The sequence below is a fragment of the Anopheles merus genome, chromosome 3L, assembly GCF_017562075.2.
Source record: "Anopheles merus strain MAF chromosome 3L, AmerM5.1, whole genome shotgun sequence".
In the NCBI taxonomy this organism is placed as follows: Eukaryota; Metazoa; Arthropoda; class Insecta; order Diptera; family Culicidae; genus Anopheles; species Anopheles merus.
Genome location: NC_054085.1, coordinates 28,878,152 through 28,904,016, shown reverse-complemented (window position 1 = coordinate 28,904,016; position 25,865 = coordinate 28,878,152). Strand labels below are relative to the sequence as shown.

At 48.6% G+C, this 25,865-nt stretch overlaps 1 protein-coding gene across 3 annotated transcripts in view; it reads left to right on the top strand.

The window, feature by feature from the left end:
* LOC121598602 (histone acetyltransferase KAT6B-like) overlaps positions 1-25,655 on the top strand; it is a 51,523-nt gene extending 25,868 nt beyond the window's left edge. The window contains exons 3-7 of one of the 3 annotated variants that reach the window (XM_041925659.1): positions 20,027-22,298; positions 22,387-22,749; positions 24,214-24,792; positions 24,869-25,081; positions 25,158-25,655. In XM_041925659.1, coding sequence (XP_041781593.1) covers positions 20,027-22,298; positions 22,387-22,749; positions 24,214-24,792; positions 24,869-25,081; positions 25,158-25,199 — 3,469 coding nt within the window. In that variant the 3' untranslated portion in view covers positions 25,200-25,655. Of the gene's footprint in view, positions 1-20,026; positions 22,299-22,386; positions 22,750-23,979; positions 24,793-24,868; positions 25,082-25,157 lie in introns of all 3 variants that reach the window. The other 2 variants (XM_041925658.1, XM_041925656.1) reach the window with 2 other exon arrangements.
* The last annotated feature ends 210 nt before the right edge of the window (positions 25,656-25,865 follow it).

Genomic DNA, 25,865 nt, shown 5'->3' with positions numbered 1-25,865 from the left:
TTCTCTGGAGGTTGGGACATTTAGTGCTGGGACCATTCTCTAGCAGCTACACTCCGTATGCATCGCTTTGTAACCTTTCCTCGCTGCAGCAAATTCCTCCAAGTCATAACACAGTTCGGAGCATGCAAAACAGTGATACCAATCCCTGTTTGCTTCTTCCACACTTCGGTGTTCTCGATGCATCACAAAACTCCCACCCGGGAGAAACCCGTTTCAACTTTCCATCGTGTATCCCTTCCGGAACGGGGGTGGGGGGGGGGGGGGAATTGTGATGCCTGCCCACACACAGCCTGCAGCGAGACAAGTACTAGGCTGCTCCATTGCTGCGGGCCGAAGGAAAAGCATCACGATTCGATGCTCCATGGCAACCGGATCCGAGCGTTCGGTTTCGGTCGAAAGTCATTTAATTTGTGCTCTCTCTTTCTCACTTTTGTCCGCTTCCTGTGGGGTGGCTTTAGTTTCTCGTCCGCCGTAGTGTACACCGTGTACTGTGCAGTTGGTTGACACCCACGTCAGTGTGTGGGGGTGCAATGGACGACGAGTACCCATTCGCTGTTGCATCGAAACAGCCATCAGTAATGAATTGGTTCTGTCTTTTGTTTCAAGAGCTTTGGAAAATTAATGACTATTTTACAACCCTTCACTATTAGAAGCTCAGTGAATTAGAAGGTTTAACATTTACCAGCGAAGCTCATTTTCAATTGCTCACAATATTGCTGCGAGGTATTGTTTTTCTTTCCTGCTGTTACCCTACTCCATTACAGTTAATTAAGGAATTAAGAACGTGATCGCAAGCTTGGCAAGCCCTTCCATAAGCTTTGTTTATTAGACGATTGCATCTTTGTGGAGCTCATGACACTTATCAAATTATCGGAAATAATTGCGTCTGTTTACTTACTTATTGCTAAAGAACTCTGAAGTCTTTGACAGGGGATAGTACTTGTTGCTCAACACGATGGCTGCTCAAGGCATGAAATCGTTCAAGTATGGATAGCAATTAAAATATGCAAACTCTATCCAATTTTGTTTATGTTGAATGTTTATTTATCCGGAGCAATAGGAACTGACTAGTCTAGGTTCAGTGCTGAGTAATGACTCTGTCTGAACAGTATTTATTCATCTGCCGGTTTTATGCTGTCGTACGAATGAACGACACATTACTAGCTTAATATCTGAGCTGTTTATGCCGTTTTCAAAGAAAATATTGACAGTCCTTTATGTATGTTTATGTGTTCTCTCAAGAGAGATCTTATTCCAAGTAACACTTAAAAAGGTAAAAAATAATAACTTTGCACAGGCATTATTTATTGTAAAAATGCTACGCAGTGTTTATCTTTACTGGTGTGAAGTATTTGAAATGTGTTTAGATTGTTAAGAAGGTGTTCTGATTATTAACTTACTTTTACTGCGGAATATTTTAAAATTGAATTCAAATATGCCTTTACTTTTCCAAAGTCTAACATTAAGAGTCCGAATGTATAATATAAACATATTGGTTGCCATTTTTTATACAGTTTAAGGGTATAAACGGACTAAACAATCCGTAGTTTTAGTTGTAAGCGATTCGTACGAGCTATTCCGTTTTAGTTGTAAGCGATTGCAGAAGGCTTGAACCATACGATAAGCCCAGATTATCAGTGTTTTCTGGAGCATGAAACATGTCTAACAGTGGGGTCCTTTCCGTTTTAAGTTGGTAGGATGAAATTTCAGCCTGTCAGCTGTTTGCATTGTATAGCAGTTTTCGAGCAGCTATCTAAGTGGGTATAACATACAGGTGGTATAACATACACCTTATCCCAAGGTGTATGAATTTAGAAGACTGATTTTTATCGCTTCTGTTTCTGAATGAAAATTTTAAGAGTGTTTTGTGTATTCGTCAAGCCTCCAGAAAGCATGTTTGAACAAAAGTTTTCAACCATCCCGTCAAAAAATGATATTCAAATTTGGTTATAAAAAGACCACCTGGACTACATACACTTTGATTCTGGATTCCTTCACCAGATATCTTTAATGCACCTTGGGATAAATGTAAACACCTCCTTGTTTTGCCATATTTCGAGCAGGTACTCGAATCTAATTCTAGCTTTGAGGCTAGAATAATCTAGACTTAAAATTGCAGGCCAGTTTTGTGTGTGGTTTTGTATGGAGTGTTTACATGATTTCAGCCTCCAACTGTCAAACTCCATCCAAAATACTGACTAGAATCGTGAAGGGGCCCAGTGTCATTGAAAAATCCATCTAAATCTCGTTTTCTGTGCATGAATCATCTCTAGGAAATGTAAATCTCAAATAGTGCTGTTGATAACACTCAAGATAAACCTGTACCACAAGACGAGAATAGTAAAAACATTGTAAGAGTATATGATGTATGCTTGTTTTACATTATGGCATTGTAAAATTAGGTCAGCCTGCAGTCGTTGGTTGGTCGGTTTGTTATCACTTCCGTCCGCCATTCCACGCTTAACTGGAGCCTTTCATTTTCCTTGTTGATCATTATTATTTTAAAGATAAAGATACTCTAAATTAATATTTCAGCGGAAAACATTAAATAAATTAATAAATAAGTAAAATCATATTTAGATGTCCCATATTGACATAATTGCAGCTGATGGTGTTTCTGAAGCACCAAGCGTCTCCATTTAGCAAGAAATTATGCCTCAGTTTTATCACAGCATGAATTATTGTGAATTATGTAACGCTTAGAGTAGCGTGCAGATATTACATTTGATCTTTAAACAAATTCTAAAAATATTTGCCACACCTCAGCTGTTCAATTAAAATGCTAAATACAGTCCAGTCAAACTACTCTTCCCATGGTACCGTATAATCGCCCAACCACAAAGCAAAACCACAACAATCAATGGAGTTTCTACTCTTTACACTCTGCAACTAAATTTAGATCTTGCAGCAACAACTTTTGCTTCTTTTTTCCTGCCGTATTGTTTACCACTCCAGATCGATGACTAACGCCATCAGCCCTTTGCCGCACAAAATAATTATTGAAAGATGATTAATCATCACACCCACTCCGCGGAGGGTTCCATTGTGTGTCGGTGGGCTACCACGAATCCAAGCTCCGAAGCGAGCAAAGATTGGTCATCGTGAAAGAATTTGCACAATCTCCGCCGGCGCTGCTGCACAGAACCCTTTTGCGTTCATTCCAGCACATTGCAAAGCAGAGATGAGCTGAAGCTCTCGAAGCCGTTGCTCCTCCACGCTTCCTTGTTAATTAAACCAACTTCACAGACAGCGATCCAGAGTTCCGGCCACACCACACGGTTTCGCTCGTTGATTGATGCATAATGAGCACAGTGGCGCGATGCCAGTAGCCAGGCCACGCTGCCGCCAGCATCGATCTTGATTATCTTCTAATTAGGCGTTGCACGAAAATGGCCTTCGGTGTTGTGGGTGTGGAGCTCTTTGGCTCCGGGGTGGCAAGAGAGTGGCGCGTGATGCACCGCGGACCCAGTGCAACCAGTGGCTGCTGATGCGGAAGCGCTTTTCCGATCTTTCCTACCTGCCAACGCACCGAGACCTTTGCAACTCAACGCTCGCTGTTGGGAGACTTCAATAACAGGTGGAAAGCGTCCGGGTTTTTGCAGCATCACGATCACCACATGGGTGGGAGAGGGAAAAAAGGGCTACAATTACGCTACCTTGGGGGAAAGAATAAAAATCTAACTGCCTCGCACAGTTGCACCGCCCTTGGTTCTTCCTGGCCTCTGGACGCCTATCGAAACGAATCGTGCGCCAACCACCACCGTCTCCGTCGGTTAGCTTTTTTGCTTATCGCACTCTGTGGTGATGTGAGAGCTCTGTGTCAGTGTGTAGTGGTCCACTACAGGCACTACTACTACTAGTATTATTACTTCTGCTACCTCCGGTTTCTTTAGTTTCGTTCGCCGGAACACGACGATTTGCTCCGAGGGCACGATTAGACCGTCATCCGGTAACTGCTAGAATCGCTCTTAAAAGAACCCGACGCTGGTGAAGGTGAGCTGAAGTGCGAATGTGGTGCGGCACTCGATCGCCACCTGCACACACTTCTGTGTGGCAAAAATGCAGCCCCAAGCGTGCACACAAACACCGTACGTACGCGCGACTATCAGCAACTATTATCGTTGACTTTATGGTGTAACTGAACCACCCCCCACTTGTGCGCGTTTCGATGTTCCTCAGAAATAGTCAACCGCGGCATTACATCTTGAGCGTTGAGAGATTCTTATTCAAATTGCAGCCGCAAGACACACACACAAACACATTTGCGGCATGCCGGTCACCACCAACGGGGGGAAATCGAATTGTCATCCCCGGGTGGGATCTTCCTGTGGGGCAAAGGGAAACTCACAAACACAAACGTTCCCGGTGCATGTGTGTACCTCCGCTCGATGAGTAGCAGCAGCTTTTTATTGCGTTTCTTGCTTTTTGTATGTATAAGCAATTGTTTTGGTGTTTTTTTTTTTTTTTTTTTTTGTTTCAACACGAACCTCCGGACCCAATCCGCCGCGCGTACAAAAACACCCTTTGGAACGTTTTATTTCGGCCCATATAAAACCGCTCCCTTCGCAGGGGGTGGTGCATCTGGTGTGTGTGTGTGTGTGTGTGTGGGTTTTGTGATGTGTCACGCTAGGCAGAAAGGGGTGAAGTTTGTTCTGGACAAACTGCTTGACCGACAGAGCTGAATGTAGCTTTTTTTTCTTCTTCTCTGATTCTGGGATGTACGTACTGAGCGGTCGCGGGTATAGATTGCGGAGAAGAGGTGCCCTGTGGATGGCCTCTCAAACCCCAGCAATCCGTAGGGCGCAGTACGAATCAGCCGACTGTGAGTGTGCGGTGGTGGTGGTGGTGCGGGTGCGATGGTTAGACGAGGCCTCGTGACCATCGCCGAACGAAGGCTGCCGCCGGTGTTTGGTTCATGATGGTGCCGCGCGCGCGGCACTGCATTACGTAAGTACTTGTGCAGCGACCTTGGACCGCGTGTGTGTGCTTATAGCGGCGACTCTCCGATCCGGGGACGCTGTGGGACTGCAGGTTTGGTGGACGGTGCTGGAAAGCGGGAATATAAAACCTTGGATCGAAATGGGGGAGGAGAGCAAAAGGCACGGGCGCTTGCAAGTGTCGTCGTCCAGCGTTGTGTGTCCAAGTCGGTCGCCGTTCGCTGCATCGTTACCTGTCATTAGTCAAAGCCGCCACTTCGGAGTCTTGTCGCGGTTGGTGGTGATCGGTGTCCGCTGATCGCTGGGAACTGGCGGCATGGGTCCGATTGACCTATTTCTGACCGCCACGCGCTCGCGTATTTGAGGTTTGGTTGGAGGAGTGGGTGTTTTACACTGATCCACTGTGGCGCAGATGAGGTGTTGGAAAGCCAAGAGGGGGAAATAAGACTATTCCCTCAAGAATAGACAAAACAAAACTAGAGTTTTGTTCTCCGCGCGCACTCTGTGGAGCCGGGAAAACGCAGGCACGTTGCTAGAATGTGCAGGGGCGGAAAAGATGCATTACGAAATCACATCGGTCGTGCTGGACTTGCCTGGCTCAGGACAGCTCTTGCGCACGCTCTCTTAAAAACATGAGTCGCAATGTATCGCTCTCGCTCGATCGGAAGATCAGTCTTGGCTCTTTATTTTTTGTTCACAGAGCGCTCTGTGGGATGGTCCACACTGTGCAGTAATTGTATTGCGAAGTTTAAAAAATCCAAGAGCATGAATTGCTGGAGTATTTTGGCTGAATATTCATAATTCCCACTAGAATTTCTAATTTTGCCAACAAAAAAAATCGATCACACTTGTTTAGTAAATATATTGCAGAAAATGTTCTTCTTCTGCTTGATTTTCAAAAGGGAAAATTGTAACAAAAATAGTCTATATACGGAAATCATTGCTGAAGGTACGGTGCTGAACGTTTGCAACTAAATTTGAACGCCGCGCCGTGAAGAGTGCATTCAAAATCAATGACATGTATGATGACCTACGAGATTCGATGTGAAGTCCATGATGCATGAACTAAGTCTCAGTTTTACATCAGTTGTACTGCAAATCTTTGTGTTTACACCATGTGGAGGAGTGTGACTTTTTTGCCTTTCACCAAATGTCATCGCACCAGGAACGATGACAGTTCAGGTCCAAGCACACCCATTATCATCCTGGTGACCAGATGTTTTGTCCGATAGTAAAATGTATGTACCACTCAAGTTGTTTGGTGGCTTTTGTTAAGATACTTAAGACTTATTAGATACAACCTGCATTTTTTAGCAAGACAGAACGATCGGTCTGTGGGTTCACGTCTGTGAATCGGTAAAACTATCGACAAAAATCGGTAATTCTGGTCACCCTGCAATTGTCAGGAGGAAATGGCTGATTAGCTGACAAGCTGATATAAGCCACTTTTTTATTGTTCGCTTCAAGGGTCTAAATTATTACGGTGCTAAAATGCTAAAATGCTCAGTTTTACTTTATACTTCTAGCGAATACCCGATTGACCGCTGTCTATCACAAGGGATTCCGAGTTATTTTCGAGTTATTCCTCACCACACTTCAAAATGATTTTAGAATTTCTTCAGCATGATTTTCAACTCTTCAACGGTCAACGGGTGGCTTCTAACCCCGGTGAAAAAATGATGGAAATAGTTCGTTGAAGTGTTGAAAATCTTTCTGAGGAAATTAAAAATGTATATGATGGGAATGAAGTATACAGAGTGATGTGGAATAACATTTTGCTCGCGGTGAAAGACAATATTTACACTCTAAAGTGACTTGGAAACCCCTGTATTTTCACGTTCAAGCATGAGCACGAATCTAATTGGAAGAATTTTAATGTTGTTTGCTATTATTGGAATTAAAACTACTGAACCCGACAGGAGAAGGTGTATGTCTGTTTGAAAAAAGGCATGGCACCATAATTGATGTGTTCAAACGTTAAAAATCAAACGACAGACTCAACACATGTCCTTCATACATCTGACTATTTGGAAGTGACACGTCTGGTCCAAGTACCAAGACTTAAAGAAAAGATGTAAAAAATTATAGTTTATGTCCCATTTATGTTTTTCGCACACACTTGCCCTTCTTATTCCCATTTCCTGCACTTCAACCGATGCAGTTCAATACCGAATGATGCAGTGCAGGGCTGTTGTTTTTTTTGCATTTGGTCACATCTTGTGCACCCAGCTCTCGCTAACCTCAATTCTCGCCGTGCAACGGGCAGACGCGTGCAGAGTCATACGGAGATGAGAATTATGACCCAGGGCCGACAAATGGGTGGTGCTATGAATGAGACCAATTCATTGCAACGTACGTGCCTCCCCGTCGAAGCAAAGATCCTCCAATGCTGCTTGCTGCTGGTTCTGTAGGTCTTTGGGTCTTCCGGGCGCACTGGCAACACCAGCAGCAGCAGCAGCAACAGCAGAACAACACGTTCAATGAGTTTTAAGTGGGGCAAATGAACTGCCCACCACAGCTGCGCGTCCATCACCTCCGTGCCCTGTTTTTCAGTACTTCGGTTCCCGCTCCTGCTGCTGCTGGTGTTTTGTTTATGTGATCGCCGATTTCAGTTGGGTTGCCATGTGTGCTCGAACGAGCGAACTCTCGAGTTGGCGCATCTCTGCAAACCCACCCCCACCAATCACCCCAACATCTCTCCGCTCCATTTCAAACCTTATCTAAATCTGGCCACCAGCTACGGGTGGTGCTCGTTGTGTTCGGGTGCTCGAGAGGGATTTTTAGAGAGCATCGAACTTCGCAAACCCGACAGCAGCGTTACGTATCGGAACGGAATGGAGCTGTTTTTTTATCGCTTTGCCGCTGCTCTCGGTGCTTAGTTCGTGTAGATGTACTTTTGAGTCATCGCTAAAACGGAGCGTCCAAAACCTCTCACACGGGAATCTGTTCACTGCAGTCAAAACCCAGCCCAGGGTGCAGGGTGTCGTTGTTTTTATCGGCAACCATCACTGTACCAAGTTATCCCAATGCAAATGGGTCGTAAAATCGATGAGAATAGATATTAGGCGCGGCTTACTGGCCCGGCGAGATTGCATGGCAACCGGATAAAGGGTCGCATTAGTTTGCTCGAAAGGAGTCGTCGTAATAACCACGAACAGGTAATGGGTCTGTTTTATGGTCAGTTTTGCAAGCCGGCGAGGGCACCAAGATGACCCGATAATAGTGCTCCCTAGCAGTGCTGGTCGTATACATCTCAATTAGTGGTGGATGGTTTGCATGTTAGATAACGCATCTAAAGCTTAACTGCCGTTGCTGCTACTCACCTGCGCCAATAATTGTTACGATGATTGGCCGTTAAGCGATCGATCTTTTGAGGCTTTAAAGCGATGATATCGACTCCCGCTCGGGTACGGCGATAAAGATCTTCCTTTCACTCGGCACTCTTCACTGGTGACGATACAATCTCCAGCCTTTTGAAAGCCTGATTGGAGCGAGAAATGGCCACTGTTCGTGTTGTGGCCGTGCAATTTCCGCATAATTTCACCCCCCAGAGGAGCGCTCCTTCCAATACACTCTAGCCATCAACATCATCAACTGATCAATCGATCAATCTCAGACGAAGTAGCATAACACACGGTGGGGGAACATAACTGCGGTGTTTAAAGTGCACCGAGCAGCTTCTCACATGCTGGTTTCGCATCTCTCTGAAGTTCAATGGCAAGATGGCGTCCGATTACATGACGCCGACCCGAGAACAACAAGAGAGCAGACCCCGCGCGTGTGTACCTACCTTACCCCGGAGCACTGCACAGTTCCGCCACTGGACTGAGCTAATGCTCCGAATGCCTGCCTTGATTGTGTCCTGATCTGCTGATATTGATAAGCGGGCGCGAGAAGGCAATGCGCAAAACAATGGTGGTCGTAAGACTGATGCACTGTAGCATCTTATGGGAAACATTAGCACCCCGTGCCGTGTGAAAGTAGGGGGTTGGAATGTCTGGGAAAAAAGTAGGGTATTGGAAGACGCGTAGATAGGAGCGGCACAATTCTTGGAAAACAGAGCAATAATGGAGCTACACCGACACGTTCTCTCACTTGCTACCTGCTCACTGGGTTGGTTGCAGTTCCGTGCCGAATTAGAAGAACTGCAGGCTGCACACCGTTCCAGTGTGTCTGCGTTATTAGTATGCAGCCCCTTAAAGGGCCACGTGCGCCTTGGAAGAAGAACCGATCGATGGCAACTAGTGCCTGAATGTCAATCCACTTCTACCTTATAGCGCAAACCGTTCCATAACCTTATTCTAATGCGTACCCTTGGGGAGTGGTGAAGTCTCCTTGATGACTCGCTCTAGAGTTGATTGGTAGCGCGGTCACCTTCTTCTCTAAACACGGCACGTTGCTCTCTTTCACGATTGCCTTTCCCAGGTTGCGGGTGCGCTTTTTGTTTGTTTTTTTGCTCGCAACACGAACCCCTCCATTATACGGCGATGCACCCCAGGCGCACACACGCGGGCACATATATAGCCTTGAGGTGCAGAGCTTCATTCGAGTCGCTGGGGTCGAGTTCCGTGTCGTGGCCCTGGCAGTTTTTATGTAACACCCGCTGTGGGCACTCGATCATCATCTCGGTGTTGTGGAGTCGACGGAGTTAGGAGACGAGAAAAGCGAGTGATTGCATTGCAGGAAAACCCTTCCGCAAAGTCCATAAACACAGAGCGAAGGAGAGAGAGAGAGAGAGAGAGAGAGAGAGAGAGGCGGTGGCTAGTAGCTGCGAGATGAGTTCTGACCTTCGCCGCAACGATCACAGCACAATCACACGATCAGCTTCCTTTCCCCGCTTGAGGTAGAAAAGCTCTTAAGGTTCCTCTCTCCATCTAATCATGCCCGGATTAGATGTTACAGCTGTGTTTCTTCTTGTTCTTTTTTCTCTCTCTCATGAATCGTGCCGTTTTGCATGCGGTTATCTTAACACGATATCATCTCTCCCTCTCCCACACAATAGCACAATGGTGGGTTTGGCAAGCGCGCGGCGGGCGAGGTTTTTCCTGTACAATTTCTCAGCACCGCCGACCGCAGCTCTCGAGGCCACTTCGCCACCACTACCACCACCAACTGTGTCTGCTTGTTTGAAGGGAGGCGGGATGCGGAGAATGAAGAGAGAGAGGAGGAAGGTAGTAGAGCTAGATACTAGATTCTCGCAAGACGATGAGCCCTACGGGGGCACAGGAACGTGTTCTCTTTCCTCTGTGAAGAATGCATTATCGTCATTGCAAATGGTTAGAACGAGTTCTTCTCCCCTTTACTTTCCGTCCAAACTCTCGCCGCTTACCCCCTGTTTATCGTCCGATGGGTAAGTTTGTATGCGCGCGCGTGTGTGTGTGTGTGTGTTTAGTTAAACTATTCGCGGCATCTCCGCGAGCGGTTAGTACTTCCCACCCCGAACCGCAAACGCCTGTGTGAGTGTCTAAAAAGGTGATGGTGGTCATCGAGCGAGCCAAGTAGAACGAGATTTTTCTTGCATTCTTCTAGTGCCTATCACGCAAGGTTGAGCACGCAAAAAGAAGCTGCCGGGAGAGGTGTAGCAGATTATAAAATGGCCGACGATCAGACTAGCAAATACAATGCCTTGTTGATAAATAGAAGTAGAGGTGATCGTAGCATTCATTTCCTAACGAAGACATTATGGTTGGAAATGCTGCAACTGTAAATGTTCTGCACAGAATGAGACACCACAGGTTACGCTATAGAGGCTAGGGAAGATGTTATACACTTTCAAGGCCAAGTCACGCGCTGTCACTTGCCACAGTTTTGTCGCTGTAATTGGCAAACTTCTTCCCTCTAAGGGTGACCCTTGGGCACCACATGCAAGATTGACAATGCCAGCACCTTCCTATACGCGCACACGTGCGCTCCAACACCCGCCAGCAGTAGCAGCAGGCCGGTATCCGGTTTCGGTGGAGACGCATGGTTGTCAGTGTATGCGTGTGTGCTTATACCGAGCCGGGTGGGAGTAGGTGTTGAGCGGACGATTTCAAGAAAGATGTCGCTTGCTTGGTAAGAAGACGACGTGACCGTGAAGCGCGGGGAGGTGGGACAAACGATCCATCCCTTTTTCGAAACCAGTTGTCGAAAAGGTATAAATTTTAATTACCATCACGCTTCTCTCTCTGCTACTGGTAATATCGCGTGTCAGTGTTTGTGTGCCATTCCTTATGTGCTCCACACCTCCGCAGTGATGCATTGTCCACAATGCTGCACCGAACTCTGCACCGAAATGGGGTCGACCAGAAGACCAGGAAGTCTGGTGGTTGTGGCGGGGCTGAGGGGGGGGGGAATCATAAATAATTGATTAAACGGTGGTATTCATTTTTTTTCTGTTTTGCTTGAAGTTGATACGGAATTCCCCTTCCGCTGCGGGAGTTTGCGCACGGCAGATCAAGTATCAGGAATGTGTCGTCTTGTTCCTCTGGATCGAATGAGCACGTTGTTCATTCTGTTTTAATGGTTTGTTTTTGCGCGCCTTATCTCTCCATTCCATGATCATGATTTCATCATGTATCGGTCTTTGCGTACAATCTTTATTTAAAAAATTCTATCATTGAATTGTCCATGTCTCAAATTACATCATATCATCGTTATTTGAAGTTCCGTTTTTAAATGTTGATTTAATTGATATAAGCTTATTTAATTTATGATACAAAGATACGTATTTTTGCCATACTTTACCAAAATTCATAATTTCTTTTAAAAGGGTGCTAGACCAGAAGATAGACCCTTGCAATGAAAATCTTGCAGTTTTAGGTTCAAAATTCTGTTTACACGTATAATAAAGATCTAGAGATCTTTAAAAGATATATCTAGAGATTTTTATGTATGATATGAATAAACGAAATGAAGAACACAAATTACAATATTTGGAATATGATATTCTGGTATAAACACTCTGAAACTAAACCATTCAGAAGCATATATACATAACTCCTATAAGAGACTACAGACAATTAGCTTTTTCAATTATTTTGTACCTTTGTCTCTGCTTTATTTAATCACTGCTGCAGAGGAAGGGGCCGGTTTCGTGAGCAAGATAGGTTCGGGTTCATTTCCAGAACCGGAATAGTTTCAGCATTGGATTTAGGTATAAGTACTGGGATAATTTTTGCAATAATTCGAGGATCAGATGTGCCGGATGTGAGTGGCAGAGGTTTTGAAGCGTTTTTTGAGGCGGCTCTAGAGTCTTCTAGAACTCGCGGTACGAGAGTAGTATGGGATTTGTACCATGTTAACTATTTCCAAGGTCATTCTAGGTTCCGTGTCCGTGGTTCGACAGACGTTGATTCCGAGATCGGTTCCAAAACCGATAAAGGACAGGTCTGAAGATCGGAAACGTAAGGAAACGCCTTTTTTATTTGTAATTACATCCTAGGATATTATGGGCTTCTGAGTCATAGATGCTCAGCATCATTTTAGCTATTTTAAAACCCTGGAAATTATTTCGCAGGGCTAAATCTGTAGGTCGAATAATCCCTCTGCCATGTCGAATATGCTAGATTTGACCGGCAGAGGTTGGGAACTGTTTCTAAGCCGATTCTATAAACTTCTGGAACTCGTAGTACGAGATTCGTATGGGGATCAATCGCAGGTGCAATAACTTGCAAGGTCAGTGTAGGTGCCGTGTCCGTTCTGCAGTCTGTAAATCGGAATACTTAATCGTAGACAAGGTACATTGGACGTGTACTCACGACCTAGGATATTATGAGCTCTCTGTGAGCCCTACTAGCGACTCAATTGTACTATCTTAAAATGTTCTATGTAGTGTTCTTATCTTTGTATTATATTCTTGGCGGAATCGTTTCAGTGCCTTAAAACATCAGACACCATAAAGTATTAACTTCATTTCCCATCGGTGCAGCTACATCCAGTACATCTGAAATCGAGTCACACAGATTTCTGTGCCTGTGTATCATCTCGTCACGTTGCATAATGATGAATTGCACCTCTCCCGTTTAGCAACGAATTACATCTCTCCCGCTCACAGAACACACAAAACAAGCTCAAGCTTGCACCAACCACTCAGTTCCTTCCTCCCGGTTTGCCCCGTTCCCCCTCTCGCTTCGGTACAACCCCCACCCCTAGTGGAAAGAGTTCAACTAGAGTACGTTGTGCCAGTTTTAGCCCCCCCCCCTCCCCAAACAGCGGACAGAGCAAGCACATTAGAATGGGAGTTGTCGCTGCGATGTCGTAGTTCGCGTACCGAAGCGGAGCATCATGCTCCTCTGATCTTAATTTCCAATGAGCTTGCAGTGATCCGAGCGTCGAGTGGCATAGAAGATAAAGATACCAAAAAAAAGTAAAACAAATCCACCATCCAATTTGAAGTGAATATTTACAAGTGGACCGAGCTTCGGAGATTGGAGCTCCGATATCGAACCAGCGAACAAGCTTCCGTTTGCTCGCCGTAAACTTTTGTCCCACTTTGCAATGAATGAAGTAAGTGCACCGGTACCGGAAATAGAACCAGCAGCGCGCTACCTTCTACGGGGTAGGGAAGGCACAAAAATGGCGTTAGAGTCCGTGTTTGAAAATAGACCAATTGTGTCCACTGTGACACAATTGTTTGCCGGTTTCTTGTGTCGACGCTCTCGTCCCTTTCGCTTTTCTGTCTTCCTTTTGCCAGTGTCACGGGAGGGTAAAAGTTCTGTACAATCACACACATACATACACACACATAGTGACCGGGTGCAAGTGCAGTGCGGTGTTCGCAATTCGCAGCGACCCGTGACCCCGTCCGGTTTGCCGACTGACCCAGCAACAGCACTCGCGCGCGCGCACACACACAGTAGGCAGGCCGGCCGGTTGGGGCAACCGGTTAGCCGGAAAGTGCCGACCTTCTACCAATCAAAGCCAAATTAAGGCCAACCGCGACAGCCACCGTCCTCCCCCCCAATCATACCTTAATGTGTGTCTGTGCGCATATGCAGTTATACGGAGGGCGAGCGTGTGTCTGCATACGAACCCTCACTTGACGGACAGCTGCTGCTGACGTTCAATGAACCACTTGCGTGCCACTGGAAGGAGGGGAAAAGCGCTGCCTAAAGAAGAAGGGCCCAGTGACCCACGGGGGGCTCCAGGTGTGTGTGTATGTGTGTGTGGGTGCACGTAAATTGGTTGGATGATTGCTGGGGCTCTCAGACTATGCTTTGAGTGGTTTTTATGCTATGACATGATGGCAACAAAAAGAAGAAAAAAAAAACAACCACCCCCAAAGCAAGCGGTCTGATCGATCGGGAAGGTCAATACATCGACCACCGCCACCTACACGCTGCTTACAGGTTGTTCTAATGGAGCGGCGGCACCACAGCAAAGGGCCGTAGCACTGCACCACCACCGTCGGTGTCGTGGCTTTCAAGAGAGGGTTAAGTCAGTCTTTGACCTCTGCCCCCCCCCCCCTCTTCCCCTTCTGTATGCAACTTTTAAGGTCTTCTCGCTCGCTCTAGTCCTTCAAGTGCGCGCACCGGTGCCGGTCACTTAAAGTAGGCCACCATCGAGCGCGCGCGCGCCCCAGTAGGCTCTCATCCTTGAGACGGCTTCCGTCGACGGTTGTGAGCCGATTCTCAAGGTATCTCACCACCACCACCGGCTCTCTGTTTCTCCTCCTCGCTCTCTCCTCTTCACTTACCGATCCTTGAGGTGCGGAGGTGGATGATCATCCTAACCGCCCTTCCCACCCGTTCTCTCGCTCTGGGGGCTTGTTATGGATCATTGAGTCACTTTTTACCGGGTCGTTGTTGCTTGCGCATACAAAAAAAGAGATTCGAATTTTTGTGGCCTTCTGGGGCGGAAATTTGTTTACCTGCAGCAGAAGAAGAAGAGCTGTCCCACGCAAACAGGGTGGACCCTTGTGCGCTGTGATCGATTTGCTGCGGTGCATTGTGGACACTTCGCTCCGTCCACCGCTTTCTCAGAAAAGTGTTGCAAAGATGACAATTCAACTGTATTTTTGTGTTCGTATTTAAATGAAGTACGGGAGCATGGGGCAAAACGGGCATGATAGATATTGTAATTAATAATTATTTGCACTTAATAGCAAACACAGTCAGGTTTATATTATTTGACTATAAATCGGTATGTTAAATAAATAATATTGATTTAAAAAAACTTTTACAAGCTTTCGGAACAACTATTTATGTCTTAAATAATAAAATAAAAGTTTCTCGTTTTGCTAATTCCCCATTCCGGTCAAAATGAGCATAGTTATGGAGCAAACAAGGACTACTAAACCATAAATTAAAATTAAAATTTAAGATTGTTAAAATTCATTGTCAAGTGGAAAATTAGTGCCACAAAAACAGCGTCTTACGTCTTTGCTTTTTGGTATGTTTTGTGAATTATGTTTTCTTCATAACATTTCAAGAAAACTTAAAAAAAAAACAAAATTACACGATCAATAGAATTCGATGATTTGAAGCTGTGGCTGTATCTCGGGGATCGCCTGTAAAAGTAAGATCATTGGGCTACTCAATCTTAATTAATATTGTAGTTAAACGTCGGATTATATAACATGCATGTATATTATAAAACTCCAATAAATACTCCATGCATAGGGTGCCCATTTCGCCCCGTGTTCCCACGTATAAAAAGGAGACGTCCACGGCTGTCAACATCAGAAATTCGGGACATTTTGCGTCGCTCTTTACTACACAAACCGAGTGCCAAAATGCAAACCCCCACTCAATCACGCACTTTGTTGTCCACTGTTATGGCGGCCTCGGTATTTATGGACAATGCTTTCGCTCATCGGTAAGGCCCAACATAACCGGCCGCCAGCGTGTGCTTGTAGCATTACCGATCGTGCACCAACAAGCGATAGTTATTTGTACAAGATCAAGTACCCGGCCCCTGCGACGGACAATACGGCACGGAGAGATGCGAGAAAGACGGAAAGGTGGGCCATCATCACCGCCGCGGTTTGCGCTTTGCATTTTATGTACATAACCTTGACACAGCCAAGCCCCCCCAGTTTCTTCTCGCCCCGCCGTCCAGGGGGTTTTGTGCTAACATTGCTGCTACTGCTGCAGTATTATTCTGTCCTCATCGCCCGGAAGACGGTTTGTGCGGTGGGATTGCAACGCAGACACGACAGCACACTGCCCGGTACAAGTACGCGTCAAAATGTGCAACTTTCGCGGCCTGCACCCGATGACTCATTGAGGTCAGAGCGTGGCGCGAAGATACGTTCCGGCACGCTTCGCTATTGTCATTTTTGCAGAGAGATGATCCATCCAAGGTGTTGTAACAGGTTTGGAGCAATTTTATGTGTGTGTGTGTGTGTGTCCTCCCCGCAAAACTTTCCTTCGGTGCGGAACGGTTGTTCTTGAACGTCGTTTTAATAACACACGGAAACACTTCTGCGGCGGTGAAATGCGTGCCGTATCTGCCGTGCCAATTCCAATTTCTGCGCTACGTGCTCTTGCAAAATGACGCTCCATTGGGGAATAGTGGTGTAGCCTTCCGCAGACGCCTGACGAGACCCACCGAGCTGAATTGAATGAAGAAATGTCTTTGTTTTTCCTCCCGTTCTGATCCACACAGCACCGCTCATCACAGCACACACAAATGTTTACGCAAAAGCTTCTTATCAGTTTGTGTACACGGGAGAGAAGGGAGCGAAATGAAGTAGAGGGTTCTAGCAGCGCGTACACTTTGCGCGAAACGTACCACACGGGAATTTTGGGGGGAGGCAGGATAAGGTTCACGCTGCACGTTTTGGTACGTGCCGCAATGGAAAACCGGATGCTCTCGGGGTGTTGGGAATTGTTAGAAGAATTCTTCACGAAACCTAAATGTCAATGTGGACCATGTGACCATCTCCAACTGCAGGTAATAGTGGCCAGAACCTTACCCGCTGTGTGAGCTTTTCGCAGTCCAACCGGCTCGATGGTGTAAAGGCCACACCAATTACACTCTTCTTGCTCCCCCGGACATTGAGCGCAAGACAGAGAGAGAGAGAGAGAGAGTGAGAGACCTAATCAAACTGGCAATAACAATTACCCCCTTGTGAGCCAAACCGCACGAACCGATCACTTCATCAATACACACCCTCCTTCACCCTTGGGGGGCTCCCCCCAGAACATTCCCTAGATGTGCGCTGGCGAGAAAGAGAGAGTGAGAGCGGTGCAACACAGCTCGATAACCTTCGCCGTGGTGCTTAGATTCCGCGCGAGCGCGCACTCTCTATGTCGAGGCTCCGGCGACCGACCTCGACGGGAGCGGAGGGAAAAGAACGTGCAAGATTTCTGCGATGTGTGTGCGTGTGTTTGCAAGCTCCCTGCCTTCAAGCCCACCCTGTGCAGCAACAAGAGCAGCTAGCAGTGCGTTTCGTCAAATGCCACGGACTTGCGCGGCGCCACGCCGCGACGGTGAAAATCTGTCGACGCATGACTTCATTCGCCGTGTCGGAAGTGGTTGGTTGGCTGGGACGACGGCCCTGCTCCTGCATCTTCCTTTGTGCAGTACCAACTCCCCAGCGGGTGATGGTGGTGGGCTCGAGTTGCTATGGGCATATGCACCCCGACACTGCTGCCATCATGGAACGACTTTTCCCAGGGACGGCCGGCCGCGGTGTAATACGATCGCCTTCGGAAACGCCGCGCCAACAACCTGTCTAATCGAATGCCCGTTCTTGGGAGTTCGCGCTTCAATTGGCGCGAAGCCCTTGGAACCGCCGTGTGGCGGGACCTTCAAGGGGAGGGGAAAGGGCAGGGTTGAATGAATCGGTTAGATGGAATGACTTGTTGCAGCAGCAGCAGCAGCAGTGCGCTAGAATTAGAAGATCAAGCACGATCGTACGCTTGCAGCTCAGTAACTCTTGCAACAAACTACACCAGCAATCGACATGCAAGAAGTTGTTAGCCCGCTGGCTGTAACATGACCTATTTCCGCTCGCACAGAATGTACGATCTACTCGCAAGCCGACACAGCGTTAGAAGAGGTGAGAGGAAAAATGGCTCTCAAGGTTCTTCGGACGATGCGGCTCAGCTAACCACCCGCCAGCCAAGCTCAAAAGGGGGTGTGTAAGCACACGTGACCTCGTAGAAACCACATACTCACGTCGGGGTTTCCGTAGGAGTTTCCGAGCGATCTCGGTTCTTGGCCCTGTATACTGTTAGCGGCAATACTCTGAAAGGAGCAAGGCACACGTTTAGAACGTACCCGTGACTTCAAGATTTCTTCAAGAAAACCACACGCAAACTCTCCGGAGCGTGTGCTTATCGAGGTCATCGAAGGGGTGTGAAGGCGCGGGAGAGTTGGTTTATTGGCCGACTGGCTCCACAAATAGACGGGGGGTGGGTAGTATCTGTGTAAGTCGTAAAGTGGAACCGAGACAGCACCACGATCATTCCAGAAAGTGTGTCAGCGTCGGAACACATACGAGAATACACAGTGCAATCCACCCGGTGTGGAGCACTACACCTGACCGTGGAAGAGGTGGCAGTAGCAGCAGCAGCAGCAGCAGCAGTAGCAAGAGTTTTCGGAGGTTTCTTAAAACCTGGCAGTACGTACTGCTCAACGCAATGAAGAATAGTAGTGTGTTGTGCAAGCAAGCAGCAAGCGCACCCGAAGGTCAGCACACCACCTATCATCGCGTGAAGGTACCTTTCCCCTCTGCAATGCTGGTGTGTGATGTACAGGCAGAGTGGAGTTGTACGCTCTTCTCAAACCATTCTCCCGGGCAGCCCGAGCAGCCTAAGACCTTCGAGATTTCTAGTTTCCCACGCGGATGCTCTAGTAGGCAGCAGCAGAAGTAGCTTTCAGGTTTCGTTCTTTGCACACAAATATTCAAATCACTCCACAAGCTATTGCGGCTTCATCACCGTTGCACCGTTCATTGGCTGCTGTGTGATGTGTACTACATTCGCGGTACGCAGTCTGTTCGCGGCTTAGAACGGCAGCGATCGAGGAGTGCGTTTTTATGTTAATCAAATTGTCCTTGTGGATTCTGAGGCGGAATTTTATGTTCGGAGCCGGCGGTCTTTTTTTTTTGCATACCGCCAAGCTAATCAAACCCAATCCATGTCAGATGTTGTTGTTGATGTGTAGCCTTGAAGGGAGGATGCAGCTGCTGCTCCTGTACTAGTGCATCGATGCGGGAATGCTACTAGTGATGGGTAAAGCTTTGCAGAAATCTGTAGTCGGCTATCCGAAAATTACGAAACCAACTGTGGTAGGTAGGTCCACCCAGCATTATCCGGAGTCGGTCGGCGTCGTTGGGAATCGTCGGAGTCGTCCGGAGCCGTTGGGAGTCGGAGTCGTCCGGAGTCGGCCGGAGACGTAGGGAGTTAGAGTCATTCCGATTCGTTCGGAGTCATTCAAAGAGGAGACTCCTGCCGACTCCCGATGATTCCGACCCTAAACGACTCCGGGCGACTCCGGATGACTCCGGACGATTCCGGACGGTTGCGGCTCCGAATGGCTCCAGACGACTCCGGCGACTCCGGATGAATTCGGACGACTCTGACGAGTGGGTGCACGCCTCGGAGCACATTTGGAGTTGGAATCGGAATCATCCGAAGTCGGAATCAGAGTCATTCGAAGTTGGAGTCTTCTAGGTCGTCCGGAGTCGCTATCCGAATTAGGTTTACAACCACCGGAGACGGATCTGAGTGCTGGTTACGCTCCAGAGATCACATCACTAAAACATTACGGTGATGCGGGGAACATCAAACGATGTACCGCCGCGTAAAGGTGCCGTGATTGGTTTCCATGGCAAAGGAAGGGAAGGGAGGGGCAAAACTGATCGAAAGGGCCTTCGCGGGAGATGAAAAGACGAGCGCTGTGCAATTCCGCAATGTGCGGCGCACTGTCAGTTGCTGTGTGTGTGTGAGTGATGTGCTGGAATTGATTAATGTCAGGCAGAGGGTCAACGTGCTGTAAAGGATGGAGTTGTATTCTTTTGGAGGTGCAACAGCAGGTGTTGGGTGTTGTTTTTATTATTATGTTAACAATACATTTTACAAACAACTCAAAGAAACTATTAAATTTCAAATTTTAAAATGTAACGAAATATTTGTGATTTTTTCTTTTATTTTTAGATTAAACAAACGAAGCATGCACGTTATGGAAGACAGTGACGATGCGGTAGCGGTGTCTTCGGATTCGAAAGTGCATACTCTAACGACCAGCTTGAAGCCGGCGGCATACACCGCATCATCGCCAAAGGAGCAGCAGCAAGTCGCTGACAAGCCACAAGCAGAAAGCACGGCACTGGCAGTTCCCGCTGCAATAACCTCCACCGAGCGCGAAACCGAAACCAAAGATACTGAAACTACCACTACTGCTGCTGCTGCTGCTACTACCGCAGGCGGTGACAAAGAAGGTGCCGAGGCGCAAGCAAAGGACAACCGAGAAACTGGCAACAACGCAGTAGAACCGGCGGTAGAGAAGTCCTCCAGCAGCACCATCTCCAGCACGACGCCGGACAACGACGGCAAGAAGATGCCAACAGCGACCGCGGTCGAGGTGTCGGAAAAGATTGCCGACTCGAGCGACGATGCCGTGTCGGTGCTGTCGTCCTCTGCGCCGACGGCCAAGAAACCGGTCACCACCGCGATCACGCCCACGGCTAACAGTTCCGCAAGCACCGAAACCGTGGAGCAAAAGAGCAGCAAGCTGACGGAAGCTACTAGCGATGGCGCTGTGAAGGAGGCAGCGAGCGCTAAGGAAGGTGCGGGCGAATCGGAAAGCAAAGCCACTAACGCGGAGCAGAAGCAAGATGGCAGTGCCGCGCCAACGGGACCAAGCGGCCAGCTAGCGGAACCTACCGCGGACGATGTGATGGCTGGCATCGAAGACGATATTATGGAGCAGAACGGCAGTGAGGCGGGCGATGAGAAGCGGCAGCGCGAGAAGGATTTCAACGATGATCTAACATTCCAGATGGACGTTGATGAGGAGCCGAAAGCGGGCGGCAAGAACGAGAACGACAGTGCCATGGACTTAACTGCCGCCGGTGAGCCGGCGAAGGAAAAGCGCACGACGACGACGGATGGCTCAGCCAGCAGTGCGTCGGAGGTGCGACTTGATGAGCGGCTCTCGGTAGCCGTTGAGCGGCGAGCTTCTACCACCACATCGCAAACGGGCGCCTCCGGGAAGGAGAGCGCCGTGGATATGCACGATAAGACCGTTGTCACATCGACGCCCGTAACGGACCCGAAAAAGGCGCAGCAGAAACGGCTGGAAAGAGGGCAAGAAGCAGCAGCACTGGAGGTGAAACAGGAGCAGGAAGAGGAAGCGGATGAGGCACAAAATCTGTCCAAACAGCGAGCAGCCGCCGCACCGCCAGCCCGTGCCGGGGAACGGGTAAATGCGCCCCGAAACAAAGCAGTCGAACAGCAGCAGGAAGTGGGCCACCCATCGGGCAGTCGAAAGCGTAGACGCTCCGTAGAGCCCGAGGAGGAGCGGCGAACGGGCGAGGCGGCCGATCGTGCGGCCGAATCGGAAGAGCCGCTCGAACCGGCCAAGAAGCTAAAGCTGGAGGTGGATGCCAACTATCAGACACACGAGCGGGTCGTGAGCGAGTACATCGAAACGACGGCAAACACCTCGGTGGATGAGATTCAGAGCCACACCGATGCGTTGGTGAAGGAAATCCAGACGCTGAACGACATGATCCGCGACACCGAGATGAAGTGGAACAATCTGCTGCACCTAAAGAAGGTGAAGGAGGAAATTTTGCTCCGGCTAAACCGCCGCAAGCACGTGATCGGCATCATGGACACGCGGCTGGGCGAGGTGTCGGTGTACAGCCATCTCGACTCGTCGAACCTGAGCAGCCACCATCAGCCGGGCGGCGGTGGACGGTCCTCGTCTGTGGGGCCACGCCCGCCGACACCGCCGCCGGAGGTGGAAATCCGCCCGGCCTCCGTTGCGAACTCGATGCATTACGGCTTCGGCGGTGGCAACAACGGCACCACGAACGGTGCCGATAAAAGCAACAGCAGCAGTCACCACCACTTTGGCAACGCACTGATCTCGAACCGGCGCAGCAGCAGCAGCAGCGTGCAGACCGGCGGCAAGCGGGCAAGCGGCAAGGACAGCACCAGCAGCTTCGTGTCGCAGTTCAACAGCAGCAACAATGCGGTCACGATGGTACCGCTGCCCCAGACGGCCACCATGATACTGAACGCGCGCGCCAACATGAACCCGGTCGAGGTGGCGAAGGAAAAGTCCGCCGCGGTACAGATCCAGCGCCAGATACTGCCGAAACCGGTGCTCAGCAACCACCAGCAGATACTGAACAATCTGGCCATCTCGGCCGGACTGACCGGATCGTCGAACAGTGCGAACAGTGGCGGCTCTGCGACGGTAAGTGTGCAATGGTGTGTGCGATGGCAGTTTGCGCAGCGCTTTGTTACTAACACTACTAATCATCTTGTTGTCGGTGTAATTGCAGGCACTACTGAACGGCCATCACAATCCCAGTGGGTCGAACTCGGCCAACCATCTCCAGCAGCAGCAGCAGCAGCTGCAAATCGGCCGCCAGGGTATGCGCAAGGATGTGAGCAGTATTATAGCGGACTATCGGCAGAAGCATCCGGAGAATGTGCCGCGCCGCGGACGGCGGTTGAAGAACGTGGGCGGCGGTAGTGGCAGCGGCAACAATGGGACGTCCGCCGGCAATAACCTCGGTTCGTTCGGGGAGGGTAGTGCCATCAGCTTGACCGCACTGTCGGGTGCCAAATCGCCGGCCAATGCACGCCCCAGCTCGACGGACAGTGTGGCGAACCGCATTTCCGAGCTGCTAGCGGCCGCTGAGGTATGTATAGCTGTGTGTGTGTTTGCTAGAATTAGTTTCATCGCTCATATGGGGGTAATATCATGTAGTTCAGGTGTTTTGAATCAAATTATTTTAAAAACAAAAATCAACATTCCGACTCATCTTCGGCAAACTGTGGTATATGTTACAAGCACATCGCTCTAATACTGTTGGTACGGATAATATATGGTTAAGCACATCAACTAATCCTAATCGCACGACAACTCTCATCAATCGCTCAATGTTTAAATTTCCTATTTAAAAAATTGAAATTTGAAGAAGCACATATGCAGTGCTGCAAAGTGTCACTGTCAATGTCAAAAAAAATCTCACTCAAACAAAATCCATGTCAGAGTCACGTACTCAATTGTGATGAGCAGAGGCGATACTCAATACGATTGGTGTGACCAATACATACTTCGTGACATTTTAGCAACCAACGGTTTGGTCAGTCCCTTTGTCATGACTTTTTTTTAAACTGTGATCAGTTCTGCAAAATGTCACTGACATAGTCATGACAAATTTCACCTGAAACAGAATAATGTCAGCGTCACGAGCTCTACTGTGATGATCAGAGGTGAAACTCAAACAGTTGTTGAGACCATCACATGCTTGGTGACATTGTGTGCGACCAACTCTTGGTCAGTCACTTGCTGCTTGCGACCAAGGACCAAGGAGGCCAGGTATATTCCAAGAATGTCGTGATTATCACCGACACTAAGTGAGTGATCAATACTAGGCTACTAAACAAAATGTCACGAAGCATGTGATTGGTCCACCAACTGTTTGAGTCTCACCTCTGATCATTTCAGTTGCGTACGTGAGCTGATCTGAGCTTCGTTTCAGTTACATATGAGCGTTGTTGACTGAAACAGTGGCATTTGGCAGCACTGTTCACAACCAGAAAAAGTCATGATTATGCTTGCGACGGCATTAAGCTCAGCTTGTTAGTCAGAGTCTCGCATCGGACTCAATTCGCATGGTGCGTTCGGCATGTCATGACGCACTTTTATTGAGTATCAGCAATGAGCATCAAGCTACCACGGATATGTTCATTCTTTTCGTAGGTGAACATCTCGTGATGCTCATGACATTTTGCAGCACTGCACACATATGATAAAAGCACAATCCTCTTTGTGTCATTACCTTCCCCCATATTGAACTCGATCCATGCCGATATTTCTGGCCCCTTCTCTCTGACCACGCCATCGCCACCCTTATGTTTCGCAGACGTCCCGTCCGTCCAGCAATGATTCGAGCCAGAGCAGCTCGAACCACCAGCTGCTCTCGTCGCTGATGTCCGCCACCGGGGCGGCCAACAGCAGCCAGCAGTTCTTTAAGGATGTGCTTGCCCAGTTTGCCAAGATGAGCCAGAACGAGCAGAATCTGCTGTCGAACCTGCAGCTACTGACCAGTCATGCCACCTCGAGTGCCACTAACACCACCGTCTCGTCTCCGCAGCAGTCCCCGCAGCAGCAGCAGCAGCACCAGCAGCACCACCAGCCCGGCAGTTTGCACCAGCAACAGTCGTCACTGCTGTCGAAGGGCTCCCTGCCCGAGGTGACGCTTCATCCCGTGATGAACTCGACCGCCCACTCGGACCTGCTCGGGGCGAACACATCCCATGGCAATGGTTCGCTTACCGGGGCAAACTTAAGCGCCGTCAACAGCAGCACCAACTCGCTGCTGCACGGCATCCTTACCAAATCGGCCTCCCGCCCGGGTACGGCTGCGGCCGCAGCAGCAGCCGCCGCCGCCGCTGCCGTTGGTAACTTTAACAGCTTCTCGCCAACGCTCGCCCGGTTGCTTACCGTGCCGGAGCGCATGAACGCGCAGTCGTCCTCGTCCACCGTGACGTCCGGTGCGCTGGCAAACCTGCAGACCAACAATCTGGCCGGCGGCCTGAACCTGTCGAAGAACACGAACGAAATCTCAATCACGCCCGTCGTCGGGTCGAGCTTCCAGCAGACGCTGCTTGCCCAACAGCAGCAGCAACACCAGCAGCTGCAGCAGAGGCTTCGCGAACAGCAGCTGTACAATTTAGTGCGTACTTTGTGTAGTGTCCTTTAGAGGAGGACTTTGTTACTAAAACAATGCTTTTTCCATGTTGTTATTGCAGGACGATGAAGCGGATGACAGTGCCGACCGGTTGGTAATCGACGAAGGGGACGATATGGGCCAGCGGGACTCGAATGCCCTGCACGGTGGCAAGCGCCGCGGTGCCGAGATCAACGAGAACGAAGTGCCACAGTGTCAGGGTTGCAAGAAGCAGGAAGCCAAGTTCGTGTGTGCGGGCTGTGGCAATCAGTGGTACTGTAGCCGGGCGTGTCAGGTAATTGTGCCTTTTTTCGTTTAAACGAACCATCATGTTAACGTTTGGAATTGTTTCCTTTTTCCCCTCATTTCAGGTTAACGCATGGGATGACCATTCGGAAGTTTGCAGTGGTTAAGTTCGTTTGGCGCAATGCATACACTAAACACACCCCCATTGTGTGAGTAGCGCGCAGCCACGGGAAGCAGCCACGTTCAACTATTTTTCTTATTAGAATTTAAACAAAAAAGGTAGAAAGCGCGCGAGTTGATGTTCAACTTAAATGACACGCAAACCAGGTCCCCACATTTTATTTAGATGAGTGTAATTAATCGATAGTACGGTGTAATTGGCACAAGGCTATACAAGAGTTACTTTTACATTTTGGTTCACGCTCCGCACGATGGTCGCACGGCGGGTAGAAGATGAAGTATATCATAAATTAACTATCGCATGCGCATAATGTGGGGGATGCGTAAAATAGGCGCTAGGATTACGCGACTGCAATTGCGTACAGGCTGGAGGGCAACAGGAATGATATTGGACACTTTAGAGTGTAGTAGTGTTAGTAGTGCGCGTGCATGTATTTAAAGAAGAAAAAAACACAACATATATTAAGCAGTTCTGATATTCATTACTATACGACACACAGCAGACAAATATCCTATCCCCCCCCAATCACTTATGTTCTATGTGTCTGTCCAGCACGCGGTACACAGCAACGGCCCTCTTGGCACCTCTGTCTGTACATAGAATGTTCTGATACATCTTTAAACCTACTAACCCGTGCCGTGCGGAAACCCTT